Genomic DNA, 25156 nt, shown 5'->3' on the forward strand with positions numbered 1-25156 from the left:
TACACAATGACAACCAGAAGTTCTACCTCCCCTCACCCAAGAAAATAATTAAGGGACGGTCATCCATCTGGACCCTAGATGACCTCAGGCCAGTCACGGGGTTCAGCTCCCTAACTTCTCCAGCCCTACAGAGGAAGGTGTGGTGGGGAGGAACTGCTCTGCGCTTCCTTGGAGTGATCTGACTGCCCTGCCTAATGCTGGAAGCCTAACTCTGGGCATGGCTCTGTAAAATGGCTCATTCCATTTGCTGAAAGATGGTCCTCAAAGAAATTGTTCAGTACTTGATAGGCAGCCTCTAGAGGATGCAATAGGAGATGTTTGCAGCTGTCTTTGGGCTGATTCTGAGAAGCTGCTGAATTTCACTGGTAAAACTCAGTGAATGCATGACCCACTCGTGGTAGGAAGTTCTTCAGAGCCAATATCATGGATAAGTTCCAGAAAAATGCCTCAGGCTCCCTGCCAGACATTTGGGGAGCAAACAGCATACATTCCCTCAGCCTCTTTCGAATCTCTTTTGTAAAGAATTCCAGCTCACTCAATTGTGCGTATCTCTGAATACTAATTTAAAGGAATTCTGAAGCATGGCAGGGATTTCCCATTTAAAAATCTTATTCAATATGGTTAACCATAATTTATTGTATATTTGCAAGAAGGTAGAAGAGAGGGAGAGGATTTTGAATGTTTACAACACAAAGAAATGGTACATGTTTGAGGTGATGGATATGCTAATCACCCTGATTTGATCATTATACACTGAATACATGTATCGGTCTGTATTTCATCTAAATGTACAATTCTTATGGGTCAACTAAAAATAAAAGGGAATTTTTTAAAAGCAATTGTATTTAAGTACAATAACCTGTATGGAGTCAATTTTAAGAAAATGGTAACTGAACTCCTGCAAACATTTCTAGATGTTTGTCTCAGGTTAAAAGGGCATCATGGGAGCTGGGCATGGTGGCTTACACCTGTAATCCCAGCACTTTAGGAGTCTGAGGTGGGTGAATCACCTGAGGTTAGGAGTTCAAGATCAGCCTGGCCAATATGGTGAAACTCTGTCTCTACTTAAAAAATACAAAAATCAGCTGGGCATGGTGGCAAGCACCTGTAATCCCAGCTACTTGGGAGGCTGAGGCAGGAGAATCACTTGAACTCAGGAGGTGGAGGCTGCAGTGAGCCGAGATCACGCCACTGCACTCCAGCCTGGATGACAGCAAAACTCCGTCTCAAAAATAAATAAATAAATAAATAAATAAATGGCCTCATGGGAACCTAGTTTGTTCTCCACTTTCATATTTTGTCTTTTTACTTAGGTCCAACATCTGAAAAAAATTAAAGATACATTTTTATTTGAAAAATTAACCAAATTTTCATATTTCTTCCGATGTTTGGTATCATAAGTAATATAGTAGACACCTTTGTGCATAAATCTTATTCCGTAGTCCTAATTATTTCCTTGAGATGGATACTATGTGGGCATGACGGATCAAAGTATACCGTCGGCTTTCCATGACTTGACAGTGTGGCGTCTTCCCGACCAGAAGGGCCCTGGCACTGAAGTGCTCGACCATGGGGTGATTCGTGGTTTAGTGATTCCTAGTTCACCAGTAGTTTGCACAGCCGTTTCACCAGCTTTGAAATCCATGGGTAAAACTGCTGTGGCATTCTAGCTAGTGGTTTAGTGATTCCTAGTTCACCAGTAGTTTGCACAGCCGTTTCACCAGCTTTGCGAAATCCATGGGTAAAACTGCTGTGGCATTCTAGCTAGTGGTTTAGTGATTCCTAGTTCACCAGTAGTTTGCATAGCCGTTTCACCAGCTTTGCAAAATCCATGGGTAAAACTGCTGTGGCATTCTAGCTAGTGGTTTAGTGATTCCTAGTTCACCAGTAGTTTGCATAGCCGTTTCACCAGCTTTGCGAAATCCATGGGTAAAACTGCTGTGGCATTCTAGCTAGAGCTCTATCATATTAAAATTCATAACACTTGGAAGTGGAACTATTTCCACTTTCCAAATGTTGTATATGACTGAAAAAGAAAACTCATTATCAACCTTGCAGCTCATTAGCAGACTCTTCCTCCGCACAAACAGCCACTAATTACCACTGGCAAGTCGCTCTGGTTCTCACCTCTCCTTGGCTCCCTTCTGGGCATGACACTCCCAAAAAACCACTCTTGATCTAATGATGCTGTGTCCCTCGAATTTTCAGATGTGGTGGATTAGACAAGAACGCTGCTCAGACCTGAGCTGAAATTCCTGTGACTTCCTCACTGGCTGTGTGATCCTGGGCTGGTTATCAAACACCCCTAAGCCTTACTTTCCCTGTTCATTATGGTCACAGTGTCACCTGGCTGGCAGGGCTGTCTGAGGGCTGAAGGACGCTGTGTCTGTGAAGTTGCCTGCTATACAGACTCAGTATGAGGCCCCCTTCCTGCCTCTCCCCCTTGTAAGGAATGACACTAACTCCCCATCCCATTCAGGCAACAATGTTTCAGAGGAGAGAGTGTGCCCCATTGTCTCCTAGAATTAAAACTTCATACCTTGGCTGGGCACGGTGGCTCACGCCTGTGATCCCAGCACTTTGGGAGGCCGAGGCCAGTGGATCACCTGAGGTCAGGAGTTCAAGACCAGCCCGGCCAATGTAGTGAAACCTCCTCCCTACTAAAAATACAAAAATTAGCCGGTCATGGTGGCGCACACCTGTAACCCCAGCTACTTGGGAGGCTGAGGCAGGAGACTTGCTTGAACCTGGGAGGCGGAGGTTGCAGTGAGCCAAGATCGCACCATTGCACTCCAGCCTGGGTGACACAGTGAGACTCCATCTCAAAAACAACAACAACAACAACAAACTGCATATCTTGTGATACACCTTTCAGGCTTTGGATCCAAAGATTTGATTTAGATTTAATTAGGATGAGAATCAAGAGCACTAGTCCGATGAGGACCGGGAGTGTATTTTCATTCCATGATCAGAACACAGGCATCCCCATAGTAACCAAATCCAGCATTCCTCCCAGCCCTGCGTGAACTCTCAGACATCCTCCAACACCTTGGCCTCTGTCTCCACACCTGCTGTCTACACACAGGGCTAAGACTACACTCGCTTCTCTCCAAACCCTTCCTTTTTCCATGGACTGATGGCTAAGGACTTATTCTCAACGCTTGCAACATTTCTCAGCTTTTCAACAAACCTCTCTACATCAACAAGGAGATGTCCAAGGACACTGATGCTCAAAACTCACATCTCCATCTTTGGGCAAACACGTTGAAGATCAATGCAAGGAAAGACAAAATGCCAAGATGTGTGCTCTAGGCTCCCTCATCACAGCTCCTTATCGGGCTGTTACCAGGACAGTCCTGCTGCCAAATAGATTTAGAACTGTGAGACGAGGCAACAAATGTGAGAGAAGTCACCTTTGCTCATTTCCACCTGCCAGCATCATTTCACAAAGCCCCTGATTGTGTCTCCAGAAAGACCCTTGAAGCCCAAACAGGATAGAGCACACAGCCCCCACATCTCTTGCCTGAGTCATTACACTCTTTACAAGATAAAAGCACCAGTCCTTGCCTTTTCCTACACAGAAGTAAGGTCTGAGGGGGGTTAGTGATTATGCCTCTGCAAACCATAACCAGATGTGCCCTTGCACCCAAGCTGTGATGAGATGTTGCACAGGCTGATCATCCACCACCTGTGCACAGCAGCGGGATGAAACACTGCGAGGAGCCCCTGGTAAACCCTCTCCAAAGGGCGGCTCCCAGGCTACAGGCCTCAGGCTGCAGTCCCCTCTAAGACCTCTGAACAAAATTAACTTTAGTTCCTTAAAAGCTTGATTTTATTCCCCTTTAATCAACAGGACACAGTGTGTCAGAGTATTCACCAGAGCATATACTAGGAAACACAGATCCTCCAAAGACGAAAGCATCAATATTAGTTTCTACTATGATTACACTTTTAAATATAAAGTTTACTGTGAAAAATTGTAGCAAGATAGAGAAATTCCAATACCTACGCAAAAGGAATGTGCTTCCTTTTTTTAACTTGACTTTAAAGCTGTTTTTTTCAATTTAAAAAATATTTTCTGGGCCAGGCGCGGTGGCTCAAGCCTGTAATCCCAGCACTTTGGGAGGCCGAGGCGGGCAGATCACGAAGTCAGGAGATCGAGACCATCCTGGCTAACACGGTGTAATCCCGTCTCTACTAAAAAATACAAAAAACTAGCCGGGCGAGGTGGCGGCGCCTGTAGTCCCAGCTACTCGGGAGGCTGAGGCAGGAGAATGGCGGGAACCCGGGAGGCGGAGCTTGCAGTGAGCCGAGATCGCGCCACTCACTCCAGCCTGGGCCACAGAGCGAGACTCCGTCTCAAAAAAAAAAAAAAAAAAAAAAAAAAATTTCTGAAGCCTACTTCCGTAGACTCACTTTGGAAACTTTGAAAAACTCTAAAGGAGCCTTTCTCATTGATCAATTTATTGATTTACCCAAGGCAATGAATAATTCAAAATTTTAAAAATGACTAACAGTCCATTTAAATTATAAACACTAAAACTTAACCTCAACATTGGAATGTTATCCAAGCATGTGAGAAATGGGCTTTTAAAACTTTCAAAGGCTACACAATTGCAACAAAAGAAAAGAAAAAATTCCTTTTTTTTTCTTTTTCTTTTTTCGAGACAGGATCTCTGTCACCCAGGCTGGAGCACAGTGGTACAATCATGGCTCACTGCAACCTCAAACTCTTGGCCTCAGGCGATCCTCCCACCTCAGCCTCCCAAGTAGCTAGGACCACAGGTGCATGCCTCCTCGCCTGGGCGATTTTTTTTTTTTGTAGAAACAGGGTCTCACTATATTGCCCAGGCTAATCTCGAACTTCTGGCCTCAAGCAATCCTCCCACTTCAGCCTCCCAGGGTGTTGGGATTACAGGTGTACAGGCATGAGCCACCACGCCCTGTCCTCCTTAGATGTTTTTTATATAATAATTTTTCCCTGTCTGACATTATCTGGGCCATGGTTCCAAAGATGCTCTTGAGCTTGAACCGAATAAACGAGTCCTAACAACAAACGGCCACGGACCTATGGCAGCCCAGGAAAAGAACGTCCAAGAGCGCTGGTGTGGGCAGATGGCAACGGGGAGCCCCCAGCACACACGCGCTGCCGTCTCAGACCTGCCGTCGGAACAGCTCCGCGGCGCCGCTCTCGCCGCAGGATGGGCAGCCGCACCTGTCCCCGCACCTGCCCCCGCACCTGCCCCGCACCTGCCGCACCTGCCCCGCACCTGCCCCGCACCTGCCCCGCACCTGCCGCGCCTGCCCCCGCACCTGCCGCGCCTGCCCCGCACCTGCCCCCGCACCTGCCCCGCACCTGCCCCGCGCCTGCCCCCGCACCTGCCGCACCTGCCGCACCTGCCCCCGCACCTGCCCCGCACCTGCCCCCGCACCTGCCGCACCTGCTGCACCTGCCCCCGCACCTGCCCCGCACCTGCCGCACCTGCCCCCGCACCTGCCGCACCTGCCCCGCACCTGCCCCGCACCTGCCCCGCACCTGCCCCGCACCTGCCGCACCTGCCCCACACCTGCCCCGCACCGTCCCCTGCCCCGCCCGCTCCCGCCCGGCGCTCACCGCATGGTGTAGAGCAGGGTGCCGTCGTCCTCCAGCCGCAGCAGCTTGTTGGGCGTGGTCATGTTGTGCGCTATGGACTTCTTCCCGTTGTGGAAGAACGTGTCTGGGGTCCAGATCTTGCTGGCAAGGAGGTTGTTGAGAGGGAGGCGCTGCATGGGCCCCTTAAACCGGAGCCTTTCATCTTTCCAGCTTTGTCGGAAAAACACGTCTATGGTGTACTCCTAGTGCAAAGGAAGGCACGAGGCAGGTCAGAGGGCACGGGGCTGGGGTGGGGTCCGCGGGGCGGAGGAAGCATTGTCCGCCCAGCCATGCCCCGGGACTTACCATTTCCGTGTCGGACACCGGGCCGAAGCTGGTGACGTAGATGTCGGTCCTCACCTGGGTGATGCGCTCTGAAACACAGACACAGGTCCCTCGGCTGCAGCGACTCACCTGTGCGTCTGTCACACGCTCGTGCCCGCAGTCCATCAACCAGTGCCACCCTCTGCAACCGGGGGCTTTTGCAGTGCGTTTCGTAAACCTGGAGGACTTGACAATCGCCGGATGAAACCAAGCTGCTCCCCACTATACCATGAAACGAAATTCCCATCCTACAGAACACGGCTTGGCTCTCCTCCTCCTTCTGCCCCCTGGGGAGCAGTCCTGGGAACAGCTGGGCTGAGGCCTGGCTATGGGGCCTTGGGGTTCTGCAAACACCTGAGCTTCCATTTCCTCCTCTGTAAACTTGGAACAATGATGCCAGCCGGGCAGCTTAGAGCCATGCCATCACCACAGAGAGGGGCTTTAAAAAGGGTCAGACAATTCAGGATGAGGGGAGCTGAATTTCCAATCAAAGCTGGAGGTCCTGGGTGGTCTCTGGGAGAGGATGATGAGAATGTGCCCAGTGTGCCCTGAGACAGGAAGGAAGACCCACTTCTCCTTAGGCAGCATTTTGAATTATTATTATAGAAAGCCCTATCGTGGGAGACAATGATTTCAAACAAAATTATTGCAAATAGGTAAAGTGATAAAAGTGGCTAATAATATTTGGGGGAAAACCTGTGTGGTTCCCTGGGTACTACCAGGGCCCTGTAAGTCCCCGAGGTCATGAGTATGAAGCAATTCTAAGTGCACCCCAGCCCACACCGAGTAACTTCCAGCCACACTGTGGGGCTGCCTCTCCAGCAGCTGGCGGTGTGATGATCGTCCGTCTGCATGGAGTGCATCTGTGCGCGGGCAGGTGTCTACGTGATGCTGTGTGTTGTATGATGCAGTGTGCCTGTCTCCTCATTGAGATGCCAGCCCCAGCAGGGTGGCCTGAGAGGCTCTCCGTGGTCTCCTCCCACTCTGCGGGACTGGAAGGCAGGGAGGATGACAGAATACCACAAGCACTGACGGCAGCTTAGGGCTCCTCTAGATGCTCTGACCCTTCTGAGTGTGTTCAAGGGACTGGATCGCTGGGCACAGAGGCCTAGGAACATAATTCAGAGGGCAGAGTAAGAGACTGTCAAGGAGCCTGTGCCCAAAAGGCAAAGAGTAGCCACTCATGCTTTAAGTGGATCTCCCTGTTAAAAATGCAAATACTAGGCAGGGCACGGTGGCTCGTGCCTGTAATCCCAGCACTTTGGGAGGCTGAGGCAGGGTGGATCGCCTGCGGTCTGGAGTTTGAGACCAGCCTAGCCAACATGGTGAAACCCCATCTCTACTAAAACTACTAAAATTAGCCGGGCCTGGTGGTGCACGCCTGTAATCCCAGCTACTCTGGAGGCTGAGGCAGGAGAATCGCTTAAACCTGGGAGGTGGAGGCTGCAGTGAGCTGAGATCATGCCATTGCACTCCAGCCTGGGCAACAAGAATGAAATTCCATCTCAAAAAAAAAAAAATGCAAATACTAGAGAACTAAATTTTTTCCTCCAAGAATGTATTCACTGGAAAGTATCTACCTCACCTAACCCAACAAGTTCAGACTCCACATCTAAACTGGAAACTGCACACAATTCTTAGCGCAGCAGTGAAGCTGTGCCAGGTGTGCCCTACCGAGAGCAATCTACATCAGTTCATTTTTATTGAATTCCATAAAGTCAAAGTAAATACTAGGACTGTGGCCACAGTGAAGCATTAAATGTATAACCCATAAAGCTATAAAGGATGACTGCATTCCACAGTGGATTTCTGAAAAGGACTCGCATAGATACAAGAGTATGAGGTTGATTTTATATTATTTCTTAACATAGGGTAATCTCAGCGTTAGTAACACCTAAAAGCCGGTTCCTCCTTAAGTTAACCAGACTAGACATTCAGATTATCTGGGAAGAGGGGATTTTGCAAAGATGCTTGGGGGAGACCACTTCCCTCAGGTTCTTGCGTCTAGAAAATAACAGAGGAGGCATGATCCTTGGCAAGAGTGGAACAGCCATCAAACCAAAATCCTGGCAGGGAAGCTCTTTCAGAAATCGTTTGAATCAGCGCAAACACAAGCTTGAGATGAGGCGTAAGCCCTTCCTAGATCCTCGCCAGGCTCAGCCGAGGACAGCACACTCACCTCCCAGCCCAGGCCGAAGTCTGTTGTCATAGCCATCCAAGAGCCCATCCAAGATCCTGGTAAATATCGTGATGTTGTCATTGGTCTCATCTTTCACTGAACTGGTTGGCATCTGTGAAAAGCTTTTAAAAAGAGAAACAAGAGAAAGCATTAAAACATATTATCTCTTACAAATTCTTCTCAAGATACAGAAACCAGGGAGTCACGTGGAGGCTTGTCTCCTGAGACCAGGATCTGAGAACACAGCTCCCACACTGCCTAGGGGATTATTTCGCCTCGATACACCTCAGTTCTCGAACATCCAAGGATACTCTGCTTGGGGCTAGTTATCCAACCACCTAACCTGAGGCTCAAAGTCTATCATTCTGTGATTCTGAGGAGTTGGTTTATGTCAATATTTTAGCCGTTTTAAACAACCAATTAGCGATTAGCCACTGCGCATGGACTGGCAGAGCCTAATCCACTCACAGGGGATTTCAGAAGTGTGGTTTAAACACACAAAAACCGAGTTCTGGTATTGCTAGAGTCACCTGCAACTGGGCACTGGGGCGTGGTGGCGACACTGTGCCCAAACCTCACTGCATGCTTAGTTGGACTGGGAGCATTTGTGCTGTGAATGATATGCCAGGACTGGGGAGTGAGTGACAGACATGATGGAGTTTGTGTCATCTCTGGGGTCCTGCTCCTTCAGTGGGCCAGCTCCCAGCACATTCTGTGGGACCCAGCGTCACAATAAACCCTCGAGAAGAGTGGGCTGAGCCTCAGGGAAGACACAAGAACATTTTTTGTTTGTTCAATTAAGTTATCCAGATTCCAAAAGCTTATGTAGTATGAACAGAACAAAACTAGAAACTGCCTTAGCAGATCTAGACAAACTGAGGATGGTATCTGGGGGGACAGAGAGACCACAGGCCCAGAAGACAGACCCACAGCTGAAGAGCATGGATCCCACCTCAGGTTTCCACAGCTGCTTTCAGATGTGCAAAGAGCAACCGGTTTTGAATTACTGAGCACTTGACTGCAAATTTGGCTTCAAGGGGACTTACCAAACTGAAAGCCAGCTGTGGTTCCCAAGAAGTGAGCGCCCTGGGCACTTGGGAGAAGAACACGTGATTCCTGGTACTTCCCTGAAGTGCCTGGCTGTGGGGCCCTAGCTCTGCTTAAGGCGCTTTCTCTCCCATGAAAGGGCTGAAATCCAGGCTGAGAGCCACCAGACGTAGAGAGATGCTGAGGTCAGAATCGATGCCGGTCTGCTCCACCCTGTCCTTAAAAGTCAGTCATTTTCATTGATTGCATCTAAACAGATCAATTCTTTGCTAACCCTAAAGCTATTCCCTTTTGAATAGAATAAGAGAATAAAGAATAAAAGAATAAAGTTCTTTTGATCTAATTTTCACATCCCCATAAAAATGCATATAGTTGAAGCTCTAACAAGCTAAAATTCATTCCTGTTAGTATGGAGCCCACAGACGTATACTTTTTTAACTCTGTGATTTCATATTTGAAGACATTAAATTCCCCTTTCTCTAACATTCCGTTAGTTGCACACTTCGGAAAGACAAAGCACTAAGCCTAGCATAGCTCCTTCCAGTGAACAGCTTTCTTCTTCAGGGTTTTGTGGGAGGAAGAAAGAAGGTTATATTTTGTACCTGCCCAGTTGTGTAACTATTGGTCAAACCAGATCTGGCCTCATGATGGACTTCATAATTATCGTCGAGTTTGCAACTCAATTTTAGGCCATGTCCAGGTGCTCAATTTTTGGAAGGTCCTTGTTGTCTCTTTATCGTACCAATTGAGGTAGTAGTAGAAAAAGCAAATCTTAATGTTGAAATTAAAGTTTTCTAAGCTACTCCATTCTCTGTTGTGAAAATGTTCCTAAACTGTGTTAGATGGTAACAGCCCTGGCTGTCCAGAGACAAGGGCTTGACTTCATGACTGACCATTCGGAGGCTGTGCAGCCGTCGTCATGTCTCTGTGAACATTGTTTTCCGTGGCTCTCTCCAGAAGCGGAGATAAAGACACACTGCTCTGCCAGTTTTAGGGAAACACCATCCCACCAGGCTCTGATTCCCACTCACAAATACCCTAATCAGTTCCCACAGTGGTGGAACAGAATGCTATGCTTAAGAATTTCAAAGCTCGGATTCTACTTCTTGATCAAAATTATTTTCATTAGTTTCGGTATATCTACACACATCTGCACATAATTACACTTTTCGTGGAGGAATTTCGGTGTCTGCCCTTTCCTGTCATAACTGCCTTTTGCATTTACCTGTAGACCTTTCTTTGTATGACAGGGGCCACGGCAGGGGATTTGCAGTGTTGTCCTTGCTGTATTAACTGAAGATAGCTGCTGGGAGGGAAGAAACAGATTCTTAAAAAGCTCTGACGATGCCTGTCAGGGTAGGAGCAGAGGGTTTTGTTTGTTTGTTTTTTGTTTTTTCATGAACTGGGGGCCCTCCTCTGTCCATAGACCATCCTCAAAAATGCTTCATCTGCAGTGCGTGGTTATGAAATACGCCGCTTCCACAGCCATGGAGGGAAAGGCCCTTGCTGTATCATAGAAGGCAAATGCTATGTTTTCTCAGCCCCTGGTGTGTAAGTGCCTTCATACAGGAGACCTTCACAGATGCCTGGGGAAATGGCTAGGGCCTCTATCAAGCTACATGATCTTTAAGAACTGCTGCTAAGCTGAGGAGGAACTTCAGCTGGCTTTGTTCCATTTTGGCTCATTGAAAGCACTGGGAAAAAAAACAGAAATCCAGGGCTACGCCTTTGGTGAGCAATAATGTGCAGCCTGTGACGGATGAGTCCTACAGGTGGAAACCGAGATGTCCTCGGCCCAGGAAGTGCTCACCCCGTTTAGGGTCAGCAGGCAGCCTGGACTCGCCGACACTCCACTTCTGCTTTGCTTAACTGCACTGAGTACAGCCCAGGAGCTCTGCTCATCCTGAGGTCGACCAGAGTCCACCAGAGTCCACGAATGCTTCAAGGACAAGTCAAGTCTCCGCTCTTTGGGGAAGCGAATTTTTGTGAGCTGAGATTATATCCCTATTACTAACAACAGTCTTGGACATAATAGAAATACTTGAAAATTTGGTGACTTACCCTTCAATTTTAGTCTGGGTTAATTCACTAGGTTCTCTTAAAATAGGAATTAGTTCCTTATATTGAATGCATATTCTCTACAAAACATGTCCCACTTATGCCATATTCTCAGTTCCAACATTTTCCTTATTTGGTACTTGAAAGAGTACAAGTCGTGACGTCACTTCTGGAGAAGAAAAAGTCATTTCGGTATTGTCATTCCACGACGGGTGCTAGTGAAGGCAGTGTGTGATGTGCTTCTTTGTGATGTAATCTTCCTTATATGGATGACCGCTTCTGACTTACGTAGAGTGAGTTCGATAATGGCAACTGCAGACGTATTTTGATTGGAAATTACTTTGGACGTTGAACTGGGTTTGTTTGTTTTAAGCTGCAGCTTATCCGTCTTCTTAAATTTTGTTCTTCCCCAGTATTCAATGCCTCCAAAAAAAAGGTCTCTTCCGTTTACTTGTCCGTTGCTTTCAGGTCATTAAATGAGTACCTCTAAATGGCACCATTGTGTGATGTTTTCCTCAAATGCCCATTACCCATCACTTAAGCATCATATTAGAAAAATAACAGCAATGCAACAGAAAAACAAAACCAAGATGCACACTGGCTGGACAGTGAGGGTCAATCCTAGGGTTCCAAATAACAGCTTTCCCCTCTTAAGGTAGAAAACATGGACAGACGCCACATTGTTTTATGAAGTTCTGAGTCTGTGCCATGGAACACCATGCTAGAACTCTCCGATATTCCTGCCAAATCCTAAAATCCCCCAGTTCTCCCTGCAGCTCCCAAAACCCTGCATGCCTCACTCTTCATGGAGGTTCTGCATTCTTGCCCTTGACACTGCTGCCCGGCTTAGAATCCTGCTGCCCACAAGGTAAAACCCAAGTCCTCTGGTCCCACAGGCCAGAGCCACCTCTCCCACCCTGCCCTCCTTCCTCGACTCAGCCCCATCCCTCCTTCCAGACACACTGGGGGTCCTGCATAGGTGATGACACAGTGATGCTCCATCCCAGTCCTTACACACATTCTCCCCATTCTCTCGCCATGGCCATCAGCAAGCACATCTGCTCTAATATTACCACTCTTTAAAAGAGTCTTTCATTCACCCCACATTCCCTTCCAGTCACTGCTCCATTCTCTGCCCGTCTTCTCATGAAAACTCACTGGGAGGTTTGTCCGTATGAGCAAACCCCGCTGCCTCCCCTCCCTTCTCTTGCAATCACTTTGCCAGGCCTTCACTGCCTGCATCCCAAGGAAGCTTCTCTTCGGGAGGCCAGGAATGAACTCCACATGGCCAAATCTGAAGATCAAGTCTTGGTCCTCAGCTTAGTTGACCTGTGGGCAACATTCCTACAACCCCTTTCCGCTTGACCTCAGGGCGCAGCTCTGTCTTTCTCTCTACTTGCCTCTTCCCCTCCGTCTTGCTGCCGCCCTTACCTTCCTGACCTCAGAACACAAGCATGCTCCATGGCACCAACCAGACACCCTTTCCTTTCTGTCTACACTTAACCTCTGACTGTCTCATCTAATCCAGTGGCTTAAATACTTCCCAATGTATGGAAACACCTCAGGTCCACACCTCCAGCCCAGTCCCTCTCTGTCCTCCAGACCTCTACATCCACTGGGAGACCTAGCAGTGTCTCCAGGGGCTTCCCATACCACCACTGCACCTGTGGCCTTCTGTACCCAAACCTCTTCCCTACTGCCCTCTCCAGCTCAATCATAGGCAGGTGAACCTGTCAGGTTTTCTAGTAAAATACCTAGGGGTCATCCCTGACTTCTCTCTTTCCTTCATGCCCACAATAACCCATCAACTAATGCTGCTGGCCAAAACAGCCATTCCCCTGGGCCCCTGCAATCACCTCTTCACTGTCCCCACTGTGTCTTGGGTTAACCCCCTCTCACCTCACTCCAGATTCCATTCTATTCTTTCACTCTGCACCCAGAGTGAGTTTCAATGTTTAAGTCACATCATTGTCACGTCTAAATTGGATCATGTTTCAAACCTACTCGAAACCACTCAGTGGCCCTCTCTGCCCTTCCAGATAAAAGTCAACTGTCCTTCCTGATGTTCCCCTGTATGGCCTACTTTCCGAACGTGATCCTGACCCCAGCCCTTCCTCCCTGATGATGCTCTCTCCCCATCTCTCACTTCCTCATGCCTGCCCCTCCGCTGTTCCCAACACGTCAAGCATGCACCTGCCACACAGCCTGGGATTCACCCGCCATTCCTCCTGCCAGTTCAGGTTTCTCTGCCAACAGCTTTGCTCACATCCTCACCTCCCTCAGATCTCTGCTCAAGCATCTCTTTCCAGCACATGCACTGTCTCTTACTCTGAATCACTCTTCATAGCAATCACCATAACCTACTGACACTTATTCCGTGCACACCAGAGTGCACCCTCCTGGAAGGCAGGCCCCACTCTGCCCCTGCTCTGCTCTGTGCATCACAGCACCTGGAACAGTGCCTGGTGCATGGTGAGGGCACCATCCACGTTGGTGTAGTTGAAGGTCAATGTCCCCCAGGATGCCCCTGTGAGGGAGACATTGCAGATGTGGGCAAGGCAATGACCTTGCTGTGCTCAGGCTGAGGCCAGGCGCCATCTCACACTCTGGGTCCAGTAAACCCCAGGAATCTCCTGGTCACAGTACCCAGAATGGCTTGGTGCACTTAGCACACCTTCCCCTGACAGACCTGGGCTTGCGTAAGCATTTGGCATAGGTTGACAATGGATCCTTCATACCAGCCTTGTGATCCTGGACCTATGATTAATCCCACATTGAGATTAGAAACTGAGTTGCAGGCAGGAGAAGTAACTCTTCTGACATCACACAGAGAGCGCGTGGACAGAGATGGAAGCCGGGCAGCTAGACTGCCCGCTGTCAAAATGACACTTAATGCCATCCTAAATATTCACCGTCGGTCCTGAAACAGGAACCGAACTGACAGTACAGTGACGGCCCAATTGTTCTTATTAAAACTGAAAATTAACTGGTTCTGTGCTTCATTCACTTTTAGACTGGCCTTTGATTTTAAAATAGGTTGTTAAATAAATACAAATAAAATGGAGTTTTCAATGAACCGCTGAAGGCTGTTTCACTGCAGGTCTTACTCTCACTAGCAAATGATCTTTGTCTACAGCATTCCAGTTCACAATCTATATTCCGTGGTAGAGTTTATTCGGACTGCAGCAGACAATGTTTTCATAGTGGTAAACATGTGAGTTCTAGATTAGGATATTCTTTGGTTTCCCATATATAGTCCTCCCCTCGTTCCTTCCCATTTCAGGGTGCTATAATAAAAATTAGGACATTCTGGAGCAGGCCCTGCAGTGGAGCGCGCTAGCCCAGCCTGCATTCTCAGTGAGCCCTTGCTTTTACCACTTTCAGAAGGTGAAACTTGGACACACTTCTCTAAGCTCTAATGCCTGAGCTCTTTTCACCTGAAAATCAAGAATTATGTGTAAATTAAAGGGTGCATTTTTTAAAAAAATGCATTCTGAATATTAAGGAGATACACTCATATACATGCTGATAATTATCGTTGCTACCACCAGACTTCTCTGATGAGATATTTTTTTATTTTTGCTTCTAGTACTTTCCTCTGAAATTTCTCATTAATTAAAATGAGCATCTTATGCAATTTGAACCTTTGTAAAAACCCAAAGCCCACAAGCTCCTTCTCCCCTTGAAGGGAGCCGGTGACTCACTCCTGAGCTGACTGCCAGACGGTCTTGGCGGAGCGCTGCGCTGGCCGACTCTCCTGCCTGCTCAGTGCCTGCTGAACACGCGGAAAGTTTCCTTTATAAAGCAGACAACTGGGAATTATTTTCTTTGGGTACCTTTAAAAAAATGTTGGACATTCCCCTAGAGCCCTGTTTTAACCACCTACTTTTTTTTGCCACATGCAAGAACTGCCTTTTGGCTTTCTGAGGGTCGTTGAAGTCTGTAGGCGCACCACCACTTGTGTTCCCGCTACCTGCTTCAGTGGGCTTTCTGAGTGCCTTTAGGATTGTTACCATGACTGTTTGTCCCAGGCCTCATGAACCTGCAGCTATGGTGCAGGAAGAATTTGTCAACTGAGGATTCACAAGGGAGAACTTTCCATTTAAAAAGATATCGTGAGTACCTGCATGATTCAGAGACAATGTACTTTCTGCTCTACTTAAAAGAAGGGAACTGTCCTTGAATGCGCGTATGAAATGGCTCTCTTCACAGAACCAAAGGTCCACACTGGCACACTTGTGTAGACAGATAAAGAAGACTCTATCTGTTCATGTTCAAAAGCCACTTCTGCAAGAACCTACACTTTTAATTGCTGCTTATAAAATATTGTTTTCCAAAGTCTATTTGAATTGCAGCTCCCACATAATAAAATTGTTCAGCAGATTTGTTATCAATCAGTAAACCTCCAAAATACATTTAAGACAATAAAATCAATGGACTCAGACTTTATTATTAAAGCTGATAATCCTCAATTTTATCTCACAATTGTCACTGGTCTATCAGGTCTGATAAAGTATGATTTTCTTAATCATGATAAATTAATTCCAGTTTAAATTTAATATTATGTATTTTGACATTATATTGGTGCCAATATTGTTTCTGTACTGGTTTTTCTATACTATGTACTTTTGTTTACTGGTCTTACTAAAATAAATAGAATGCCTCAAATAATCCCAGGTCATCAAAAGTACCTTAGCACAGGGCTGAGTGTCCAAAAAGGGCCTTATTGTATTGTGTGCTTGACTCGGGCTCTGTTCTATAAGTTAAAACTAACAGAAGAATTAGAAAGACTACTGAAAATGAGCTGCTGGTGACTCCAATCAAATTCAGAATATGACCACGAGAAGAAGAAGAACACTCATGTATTTTCAAGGTGATTTCACATCAGTTATCCCATATAATCACCAAGTACATTGCACTTATCACATCTGTAAATTTTCCAACTGCCAGTGTCACACACATTTCACACACACTGCATCTCGACTTGGTCCACGCACATAGCCCTACACTTTTTCTTTTTCCTTCTTCTCCCCTGCCTGATTCTCTGTAGCCCTCCTCACCCTGTGCCAGCTCTCTGGTCTCTCAGAAGTGAGCACTTCTCTTGTCCTAGAATCAGGTTCAAATTAAACCCTTTGATGTTTCTTCTTTCCCCTTTCTTTTGAACCCAATCGCATAAACTCTTTCTTTGGAGGGAAAATAAACAGAGCTGACCCACACTCTTTTTCCCCCTAATCCCCAAGTACTGAAAACTCTCTCCACTCTGAAGCAGGGACTACCTTTTAGAATTATATCCCCTCTTGTCTAGACTGGTTTGATCCAGAGCTACCCTGCAAACTGTGTGCATTCAAGTCAGGGAGCCCAAGAAGTAACAGGGGGCACAGTCACACAGGAAGCTCCGAGTAAGGACTCCTGAGTTCCGAGGTCAGGCATTCATCCTCCCTCCTTCCCAGCCAGAAGATGGGCTAACGGTGCTTAGCTCATACAGTGGCTCCCAGGATTCATCCAAAACCAAAACACGAAACATAAAGACAGGTGTTCCACGTTGTGGTAGCTACTTTTTCAAGATTTAAAGTTAACTCAATATTAGGAAACTTCAATTGGGATTTGACACAATTATTCTTAAGTCCATTTAGATAATATACAAGTGAGAGGAGCCTCCTATAGGAAGAGAAATAAATAGGGGCTTGATGTATTTTATGATGTCTTTTGTGGCTGTTGAAAAACATGCCCTGCTGGCCAGAATGTGTGAAACTGGCTTCCCGCTTTGCTAGAAACCCCATTTCTTCAAAAGCAACTGGGAGCGCAGGGTCAAGAGTGAAAAGTGCTCAAAGAACCTGATGTAAAATTCCTCTTATGAAAATATCTTCTAATATAAATAATCTCAAATACCTAAGAAAACTTGCAAGCCAAATACATTCACTACAGGAAAAGTTATAACAGCAAAATCATTCACTACGTAAACATCCCCAATTAGGGAAGAAGCTAACACAAGGCACTCTTGCCCTGTCAAATATGCAGCCACTTAAACTAGTACATTTAAAGAAACTGTAAAAATGGATTGGATATGAAAAAAGCACAGTACCAAACTGCACAGCCTGATCCCACTGTATAAAAACATGCGCAGAAGCAAGGGGAAGTCAGTGCACCAAATGGGAGGCATGGTTGTCTCTGGGTGGCGGAATTAAAGAGATTCCTTTTATTATCGTTTTCTGTATCTCATGTATTTGCTGCAGTTAGTAGGTGCTGTTTTATGATGGACTACTGGCCATATACCTAAAAGATTAAAAGCTGCTCCAACAGTTAATTTTCTGGAAAATTTGAGGAGTATTCTACCACTTACTCAGTGTTAGCTTTCAGAGACTAAGATACCCCTCTATTTTGAAGATGACCTCAGAAAGCTACAGAACTAAAGAAGAAAGCATAACTGCTTCTTGGGGCTAAAGTCCTTATAGACATTACTTCCTATTCCAGACCTGCATCTACCAGGGAGTGAAACCATTTCATGCTTATTCAATGAAAATTCGTAATACATTTGGCCAAGATTTTGTTTGTTTGTTTGTTTTGTTTTGTTTTATTTTGTTTTGTTTTTGAGACAAAGTCTTGCTCTGTCGCCCAGGCTGGAGTACAGTGGCATGATCTCGGCTCACGGCAAGCTCCACCTCCTGGGTTCAAGCGATTCTCCTACCTCAGCCTCCTGAGTAGCTGGGATTACAGGCATGTGCCACCATGCCTGGCTATTTTTTGTATTTTTAGTAGAGATGGGGTTTCACCATGTTAGCCAGGCTGATCTCGATTCGCCCCTTGCTTGGCCTCCCAAAGTGCTGGGATTACAAGCATGAGCCACTGCGCCTGCACTAGCCAAGACCTTTTAAAGAAAATATATGAAAATATAAAAAATACAAGAAAATATAAGTTTCCAATCCTGACATACTCTTCACCTCCAAAATGCTACCAAATACATGTGGTCTATCAAAAAAAACCAACTACCTAATGCATTAGCTGACAAATTTGAATATTCTGTGTGATTTCACTTATGTACAGACATTTCATTCAGAAGAACATTGTGAACATGCTAGTTTACAGGCTTTGACAGCTGCAGAGAACTTGTAAAGGAAAACCTTCATTTAACAGATAAAAAAAGTCCCAAGGCATAGGAAGGGAGGCGTCCACTCAAGATAAGCAAGGCAATATTCACAGCCCATGCTCTTTCCCAAGGGAATACCTTAGAATGGCTCAAAGCGCTGAGACATGCCACACACCTGTCCCCGTCAGTGGGGTCAGAGTGCACACACCTGTCCCCGTCAGTGGGGTTAGCCACACACCTGTTCCCGTCAGTGGGGTCAGAGTGCACACACTGCCTGGCTTCTGCTGCTGAGGGACAGGCATCTTCCTTAGCTCAGCTCCGCTGGACAAAGTCTGAGCTGATGGCTCAGGCTTGCACCCGGGTGGACCTGGACTACAGTCCCAGTGCGGTCTTCTACCAGCCACTGCACCTGAGCAAGGCCCCCACATCCACCCCTTCCTCTGCATAGAAGAGTCAGAAGAGCAGAAAGTGTACAGAAGACAGACAAAAAACATCGTGGCCCTGGGGATGTCCTCTTTCTCCCCTGGATGGAAAGGCTGTCTACAGGCTGTTGCCAAGCCACTGTCTACTCTCCATCCGTGATGATTAACATAAATGCGGATAGGCTGTGAAACCTCTGGACCCCATTTTTGCAGCACTAATGCTTGGCAACTTTCATCCTGACATTTAATTTCTTAATTATACGCCATCAACTTCAAGTTACAATCCTTTTGATTAACCAGAACAATTCTGGGGCACAGGTCAGAACAGGAACAGCAGCCTCCTAAGAACATTCATCCACCATGTCGGTTATCACTAGTTTCATGAAAAAAAAGGTTAGAGTTGGTATACGGATACTAAAGGCTAAAATGAAAGAGGGGTTACTGGAAATGATAATGCCAGAACCTCGGGGATGTCTTTCAGATCTTCGGGCACCTGTGGTTTACAGTGTCTGCACCTGCATTCAGATGGTCACAGTTCTAGGGCCTTGGCTCAGGCCAGGACCATTGTGAGTCCTTTTCAATGCCAAGTAGCATGGGCCTAGCTTTCAAGGCAACTTCGATTGCATAATGGAACTGCGGAGGGCAACTGAAATATTGGCACTGCCTTGTCTAACAAGCAGTGACTATCCTTCATGCACGTGAACTCCTGAATCTTGTTTTAACCTGAGTAGGAAGAATCACAGCTGACTCGGATCTCATCTTCAGCTCCATTTCTGAAAACATAATCTGCCTTTTTTTTCTCTGACTCACTTCAGAGACCCCACGCGAGGAGCAGCCTTGCTCAGGAAGAAAGCGTGGGTCAGGGCAAGGACTCCATTTATTTACAACAAGTGAAGGGCTTGGGGCTGCAATGCTGGCAGGCGAGGGCTTGCTCAACGGATGTGCTGCTCCTGCAACATGTCTGAAAGGCACCAGTGTCCCTCACATCATAAAATAAAAGCACAGATGGTAACTTACCCAAAGTGACTGGATAAGTTCATGGAAATACAAAAGAGAAGGAGGTTTTTGATCATGATAAAACCAGAGAACATTCCATTGTCCATTCCCAATAAGAATAGTAGTTGAAGCAGGTGAATATGGGGGAATAACTCTTCCCTTCTCCAGCCTGATCTTGAAGCTGAAAAGCACACAAAGCGGGGAAGCACGTGAACATCAATGCTGTTGTGTCACAGTTCCTGGAATGAAATCACACTGCTATCACAACAATTTGCAAAGAAAGGAGCCTGCTGTCCTTCCCCAGGACAGCTGCACACCAGGTATTTTCCACCACCCTCACTGGGCAGTAAGTTGGAACATAAAAATAAGTAACAAAAGGCTTATTTTTGCTTCTAGTCAGGGTGCAGAATCATCCTAATTTATTGTTTTCCACTCAAATAGTCTGTTTTGTCTTTCAGTATGTTATCAAATAAACCATTAGTCCAATTATTAAAATAAACGCTTTAGTTATCTGAGCGACTGTATTTTGTATCCGTCAAATCCACAAGTGCAATAATTTTACCTTTCTGAAATATCTGCCACGCGTTCAAAGCCAGCAAGCTACTCCTCTCTCTGCAAGGCACTGAGAAAGTATGTGGAAAGAAGTGGGGAAAAGCACATTTAAGAAACAGGTTTTCTGCAGGATCACAATACTGTAACAACTGCCTATAAAAGAGTGTGGCTACTTTCCCGGCATTCGGTCCCCGTGACTACATAACTTAACCACTGCATCTGTGGAAGTCTCTCCGCTCAGTGCTGGACCCTAATTAATGCATTTGAGATCCAGGCAGACATTGTCCCTGGGCTCAACGACCAACCTTCGCGAAAACGCGCATTTCTCAGTATGCGCATAACGCAAATAGGTGCTCATGGCATCCGAACAGAATGCTTCGAAAAGAGCGTTTTCCCAACAAGCCCCCCCACCCCCAACCCCCGCAAACTCCGGAATTGGGAGGCACAACAGGTACTTCCACCTCGGAAGCGAAGGCCTTCTGCGACTCCTGCCAAGAAGGGCAGGGTGCCATGCGGTGGTCGCCTGGGCGCGTCCTGGGGCTCGTCGCGGGGCCCGGGCCAGAGCCAGGCGGCGAGCACGCGGCGCTGCATGCGGGAAACCCGGGCGGCGCCTCCAGCCGCCCCTCAGCCCCGAGCCAGGGACCCCCAGGAGAGGCTGCGCTCTCACGACCCTCCCGACCCCCACAGAGGCTCACCAGGGCCGGCGCGCCAGGGCAGGTGGGCGCGGGGGCTGCACTGCGGAGCCGCAGCCTGGGTCGCCCTGGCACCCGCGGTCTGCCACCCGCCCGGTCCGCAGCGGCGCGCCGAGGGTCTCCAGCTCCCGGGCCCTCCCCTGCTCGCTCCCGGCTTTCGCAGACCTCCCCGGGTCCTGCCCCGGGTCCGAGTCGAGCGCTCCGCCGAGCAGCGCCTTCCTCCTGGGCTGGGAGCGTGCGGTGCAGCGGCGGCTCCGAGTCCCCTGGCCTCGAGCACCCCGCGCGACTCGCGCGCGCCACCCCCGCGGGGTCCGAGTCCACCCCGCGAGCAGCGCCGGGACGCCGCGCGCCTCAGAGCCCCGGGGCTGACGCTGGCCTTCCAGGTGGGCGATCTCTCCCCTCCGGCTCCTGCGATGGTGGCAGCGGGTGTCCCCCACCCCCAATTGGTCACTGCACCCCGGTGCCCCGTCCGGCAGGGCTGAGCCGCCCGGACCCCGCGCCCTTCCGTGCCCGGCTTCAGCCCCGCAGTCGCCGGGGTAAAGTTTGCGCTCTGGCCTGGCCGCGCGCCCCGCCTGCTCTGCACCTCTCCTCCCCGGCCACGCAGCCTGCCGCTCCGGCGCCCCGAGGAGAAGGGGTGCGGACCGAGCCGGGGCCGCCGGTTCTCTTCCCCGCTCGCGTCCTCTTACCCCACTGCCCCGGCCCCGCGCGCCCAGGGCTCACCCTGCGCGCCGGCCCCGGGAGGCGAGCCGTCGGTGAGGGTGCATCCTCCTTCTCCTCCGCCTGCTCTCGCCCGGCTGGCAGGCGCGGAAGGCCGGTGCGGCGTCACCGCCCCATGCTGCCAGCGCGAACTTCCCCGGCGCTCCCGGGCGGAGCGGCTCCTGCGCCCCGCGCTCCCGCCGCCGCCCTGCAGCTCCGCTCCGCGCCGCGCCCGGGGCCGCGCGCCGCCCGCCGCAGAGCCCCCCGCGCCCCCGGCGCACTCACGCCCGCTCTCACCTCGCCCGAGCGCCACATGTCGTCTCCGGGCTGGAGCATCGGCCCTCTGCGGAGCGCTCCGGTAGAGGCCGCCAGACTCTCGCAAACGCGCCCTCGGCCGGGCTCGGCGGAGGGGGAGGGCGCAGGGCCCGCGCTCGGCCTGCAAGGGGAGAGGCCCTGCCCTGCCGAAGTTTCTTCAGGGCCCTCAACAGTATCTTCAGCGCCTCGAGTAGTCACCACCGCTCCCTTGGGCAGCAGGGATGGGAAGGCAGGGTCAGCAGTCGGGTGACGGAGGTCGGGACTTGGAGAGCTTTGCTCCCTAGAGTCGGCCCCAGCGCCTCCCTGCCTTGGACATTCTTTCCATCTCCCTCATAGACAGGTATGCATTGCTAAGGGAGGGACAGCCAGGGTCACACTGGACTGGATTAGAATGAAATCCTCACCTAATGCAGTGTTTATCTGGGGGTTTTCTGAAGTTCTGTTCCTTGACAACAAGCAACGGGAAAGGGCCCTGGGGGTGCAGGTCGGAGAGCGCGTCTGGGGTGACCGGGCGGGATCTTCCCAGCAGGGCTTCCGAGCCACATGGGGTCACTGCCTCGTTAGCCATGTACATGGGGTCTTACTATGGTCATTCCGTCGGTGTGTCGTCGGTCCTAGTGGTGCAGTCCCTGGGAGGTGAGGGTGGCATTAATAACAACTGCGGGGCAGCAGGGACCCTTCAAACAACACAAGCAAGAGCGCATCGTCCAGGGGTTGCGGGCTCTTGCTTCCTCAGGAGTTGGGGGACTCTCGACTGTAACACCCAGTGGAAAACGTTCAAGACTTAAAGGAAAGCCACTGAAAACGTGATGGGGAGGTTTACTTACACCATTCTCCCATTCCTTTTGTGAAACTGCGTTGTTCATGGTCTCTTTTAACAGAATAATGGTAAGTAAAGGCAAATTCTTAGCTCCCCTCCGGGAAAGATCTTTGACCTTCCAGTGTAGGAAGCCTTTCATTTTTCCAATTATCTCTAATACAGTGTATTCCAAATCTAAGTTACCTACTAATACTTCTGCACATTCCAGAAACTCTGAAATTTTCTGAAAAACAGAACTTGTAAATCTATTCCAGGAATAGGACATAAATATACATAAATGTGCAAATATACAGGAAGTGTTTCTCTGACTATACATTTAGCCACACTATTAAATAACTGTTTCCAGTGGTTCTTCAGGAAATATGAATGAAATAAGATGCTAATTTGAATTTTCTAATGCTGAAATGGACCATTGAACGCATGCATTTCTTCGTTTTCTAATTTCTCAAAAGATGTACCACTAGGGTGAAATTCCTTGGTAGACATTAAATTTTAGAAAGTTAACAACATGGTTTTATGATCAGCCTAATATAATTTTCACCTATTAGGTGTTGGAATTCTAACACCTAATACCAGCGACAGCTGCTCTTCTCTCAGGATTAAACAGCATAATGCAAATCAAAGAGTTGGAAGAATTGGTCAATTTAAAACTTCACAGTTTGTCACACAAAGTCGTTCAGTGTGAGTTTGCAAAAATAAATGTATATAAACAAGGGATGACTTTTGTATTAGTGAGGGTTATAGACATTAATTCTTAACAATAAAAGAAATGTCAGCTGTAAGTAAATATGTTCTTTTGATGGATTATCTTTAAAACTTCCATTTTTTTGGTACACTTTCTATCAGCTTTATGTCCACACAACACATATTATTGAATATATAAAAATCATCTTAAGCTAGAGTCATTCTTTAACATTGTATTTCAGCATGTTGCTTACATTCTTTTCTCTTCCCTGTAATGAAATGCTATGCCACTCTCTCTCCTCCTAGTGTTTATGTAACATAACATAGCCTCACTTTAGATGGACTGCCCTGAGGGGACAGTGAAATCGTAAGGCCTATCAGAACCTTATAGAAACTCACATTGCTAGAAGAGTACTTACTACCATTTCAATGATTTTTGTTTTACTATGGAATTCTGTATTTGTGCTGAGAAATAATGGGCTATCCGTTGAATTCCCATTTGTTCCATTAGCATTTTCTCTTTATTGAATGAAATTAAGCAATGACGTGATCGTTGTGGAAGACAGTAGAGGGCACCCTAGTTCCACACAACGTCGGTCTTGGCCCAGTCTTGATAAGAATTTCATTTCCAGTGTGACAGCCTGAAATAGCTGCAGATGAGGAAGCTGGGCCAGGAGTAGAGCATGTGTTCACAGAGCACCCACCTGTACCCCAGTCAGGGGCGGGAATTGAGACAGTGGCTGTGTTTGCATGGGTGGATGTGGTAGATGTGGCTGAGACATGAACACAGTGCCGTCGTATAAGCGAGATCATGTGCTATTTGTCTTTCTGTGCTTGGCTTATTTCACCAAGCATGTTCTCCAAGTTCATCCATGTGGTCAAAAATGGCAGGATTTCCTTGTTAGGGCTAAATAATATTCTGCCATATATGTATGTATATACATATACCTATACGTGTGTGTGTATGCGTGTGTGTGTATATATGTGTGTGTGTATATATACATATATATATATATGTGTGTGTATATGTCACAGTTTCTTTATTCATTTATCCATTGGCAGACATTTAGATTGTTCCATTATCTGGCTATTGTAAAAAATGCCAAAATGAACATGACAGTTGAGATACCTGTTTCAGATATTGATTTTATTTCCTTTGACTATATCCCCAGAAAGGGGATTACTGGGTATATAGTGGTTGCCAGGGGCTGGGAGAAGGAGAGACGGGGAGATGTTGGTCAAAGGATACAAAACTTCAGTTATGCAAGATGAGTAAGTTCTGGAGATCCACTGTACAACACTGTGACTATAGCTAACAACACTGCGATGTATACTTGACACATGCTAAGAGGGTAGATCTCATGTGTTCTCATCACACACACAAAAGAGGGCAGCTCTGCGAGGTGATGGAAATGTGAGTGAGTGTGATTGTGATGGTGACGTATACATAGATCAGTCAGCAAGCTGAACACCTCAGAAACCAGGTTTTACATCAGTGAATGGATGAACATATCTACATTTCTGGATTTTAAAAAATGAAAAGAGAAGACACCCCACAGCTTTAGCAACATTGGGCATCCATTCCCACCCTCCTGCATCACCTCCATTCTACTGACACCTGACATAGGTCCTTAGAAGAACATGGTCTATTCTTT

At 47.8% G+C, this 25156-nt stretch overlaps 1 protein-coding gene across 11 annotated transcripts in view; it reads right to left on the bottom strand.

Annotated features, from left to right (window-relative positions):
- Nucleotides 1-22029, bottom strand: part of GABRA5 (gamma-aminobutyric acid type A receptor subunit alpha5) — an 80961-nt gene extending 58932 nt beyond the window's left edge. For 3 of the 11 annotated variants that reach the window (XM_073995292.1, XM_005559025.5, XM_073995288.1), the window contains exons 1-6: nt 21707-22000; nt 20305-20364; nt 19764-19923; nt 8136-8257; nt 5939-6006; nt 5615-5835 (exon numbers count right to left, since the gene is read on the bottom strand). In XM_073995292.1, the coding sequence (XP_073851393.1) occupies nt 5615-5835; nt 5939-6006; nt 8136-8257; nt 19764-19849 (497 nt within the window). In that variant the 5' untranslated portion in view covers nt 19850-19923; nt 20305-20364; nt 21707-22000. Of the gene's footprint in view, nt 1-5614; nt 5836-5938; nt 6007-8135; nt 8258-19763; nt 19924-20304; nt 20365-20989; nt 21276-21672 lie in introns of those variants that run through there. The other 8 variants (XM_073995290.1, XM_015452544.4, XM_045395170.2 and 5 more) reach the window with 4 other exon arrangements.
- Between the last annotated feature and the right edge of the window lie 3127 nt (nt 22030-25156).

The sequence above is a fragment of the Macaca fascicularis genome, chromosome 7 (assembly GCF_037993035.2).
Source record: "Macaca fascicularis isolate 582-1 chromosome 7, T2T-MFA8v1.1".
Classification (NCBI taxonomy): domain Eukaryota; kingdom Metazoa; phylum Chordata; class Mammalia; order Primates; family Cercopithecidae; genus Macaca; species Macaca fascicularis.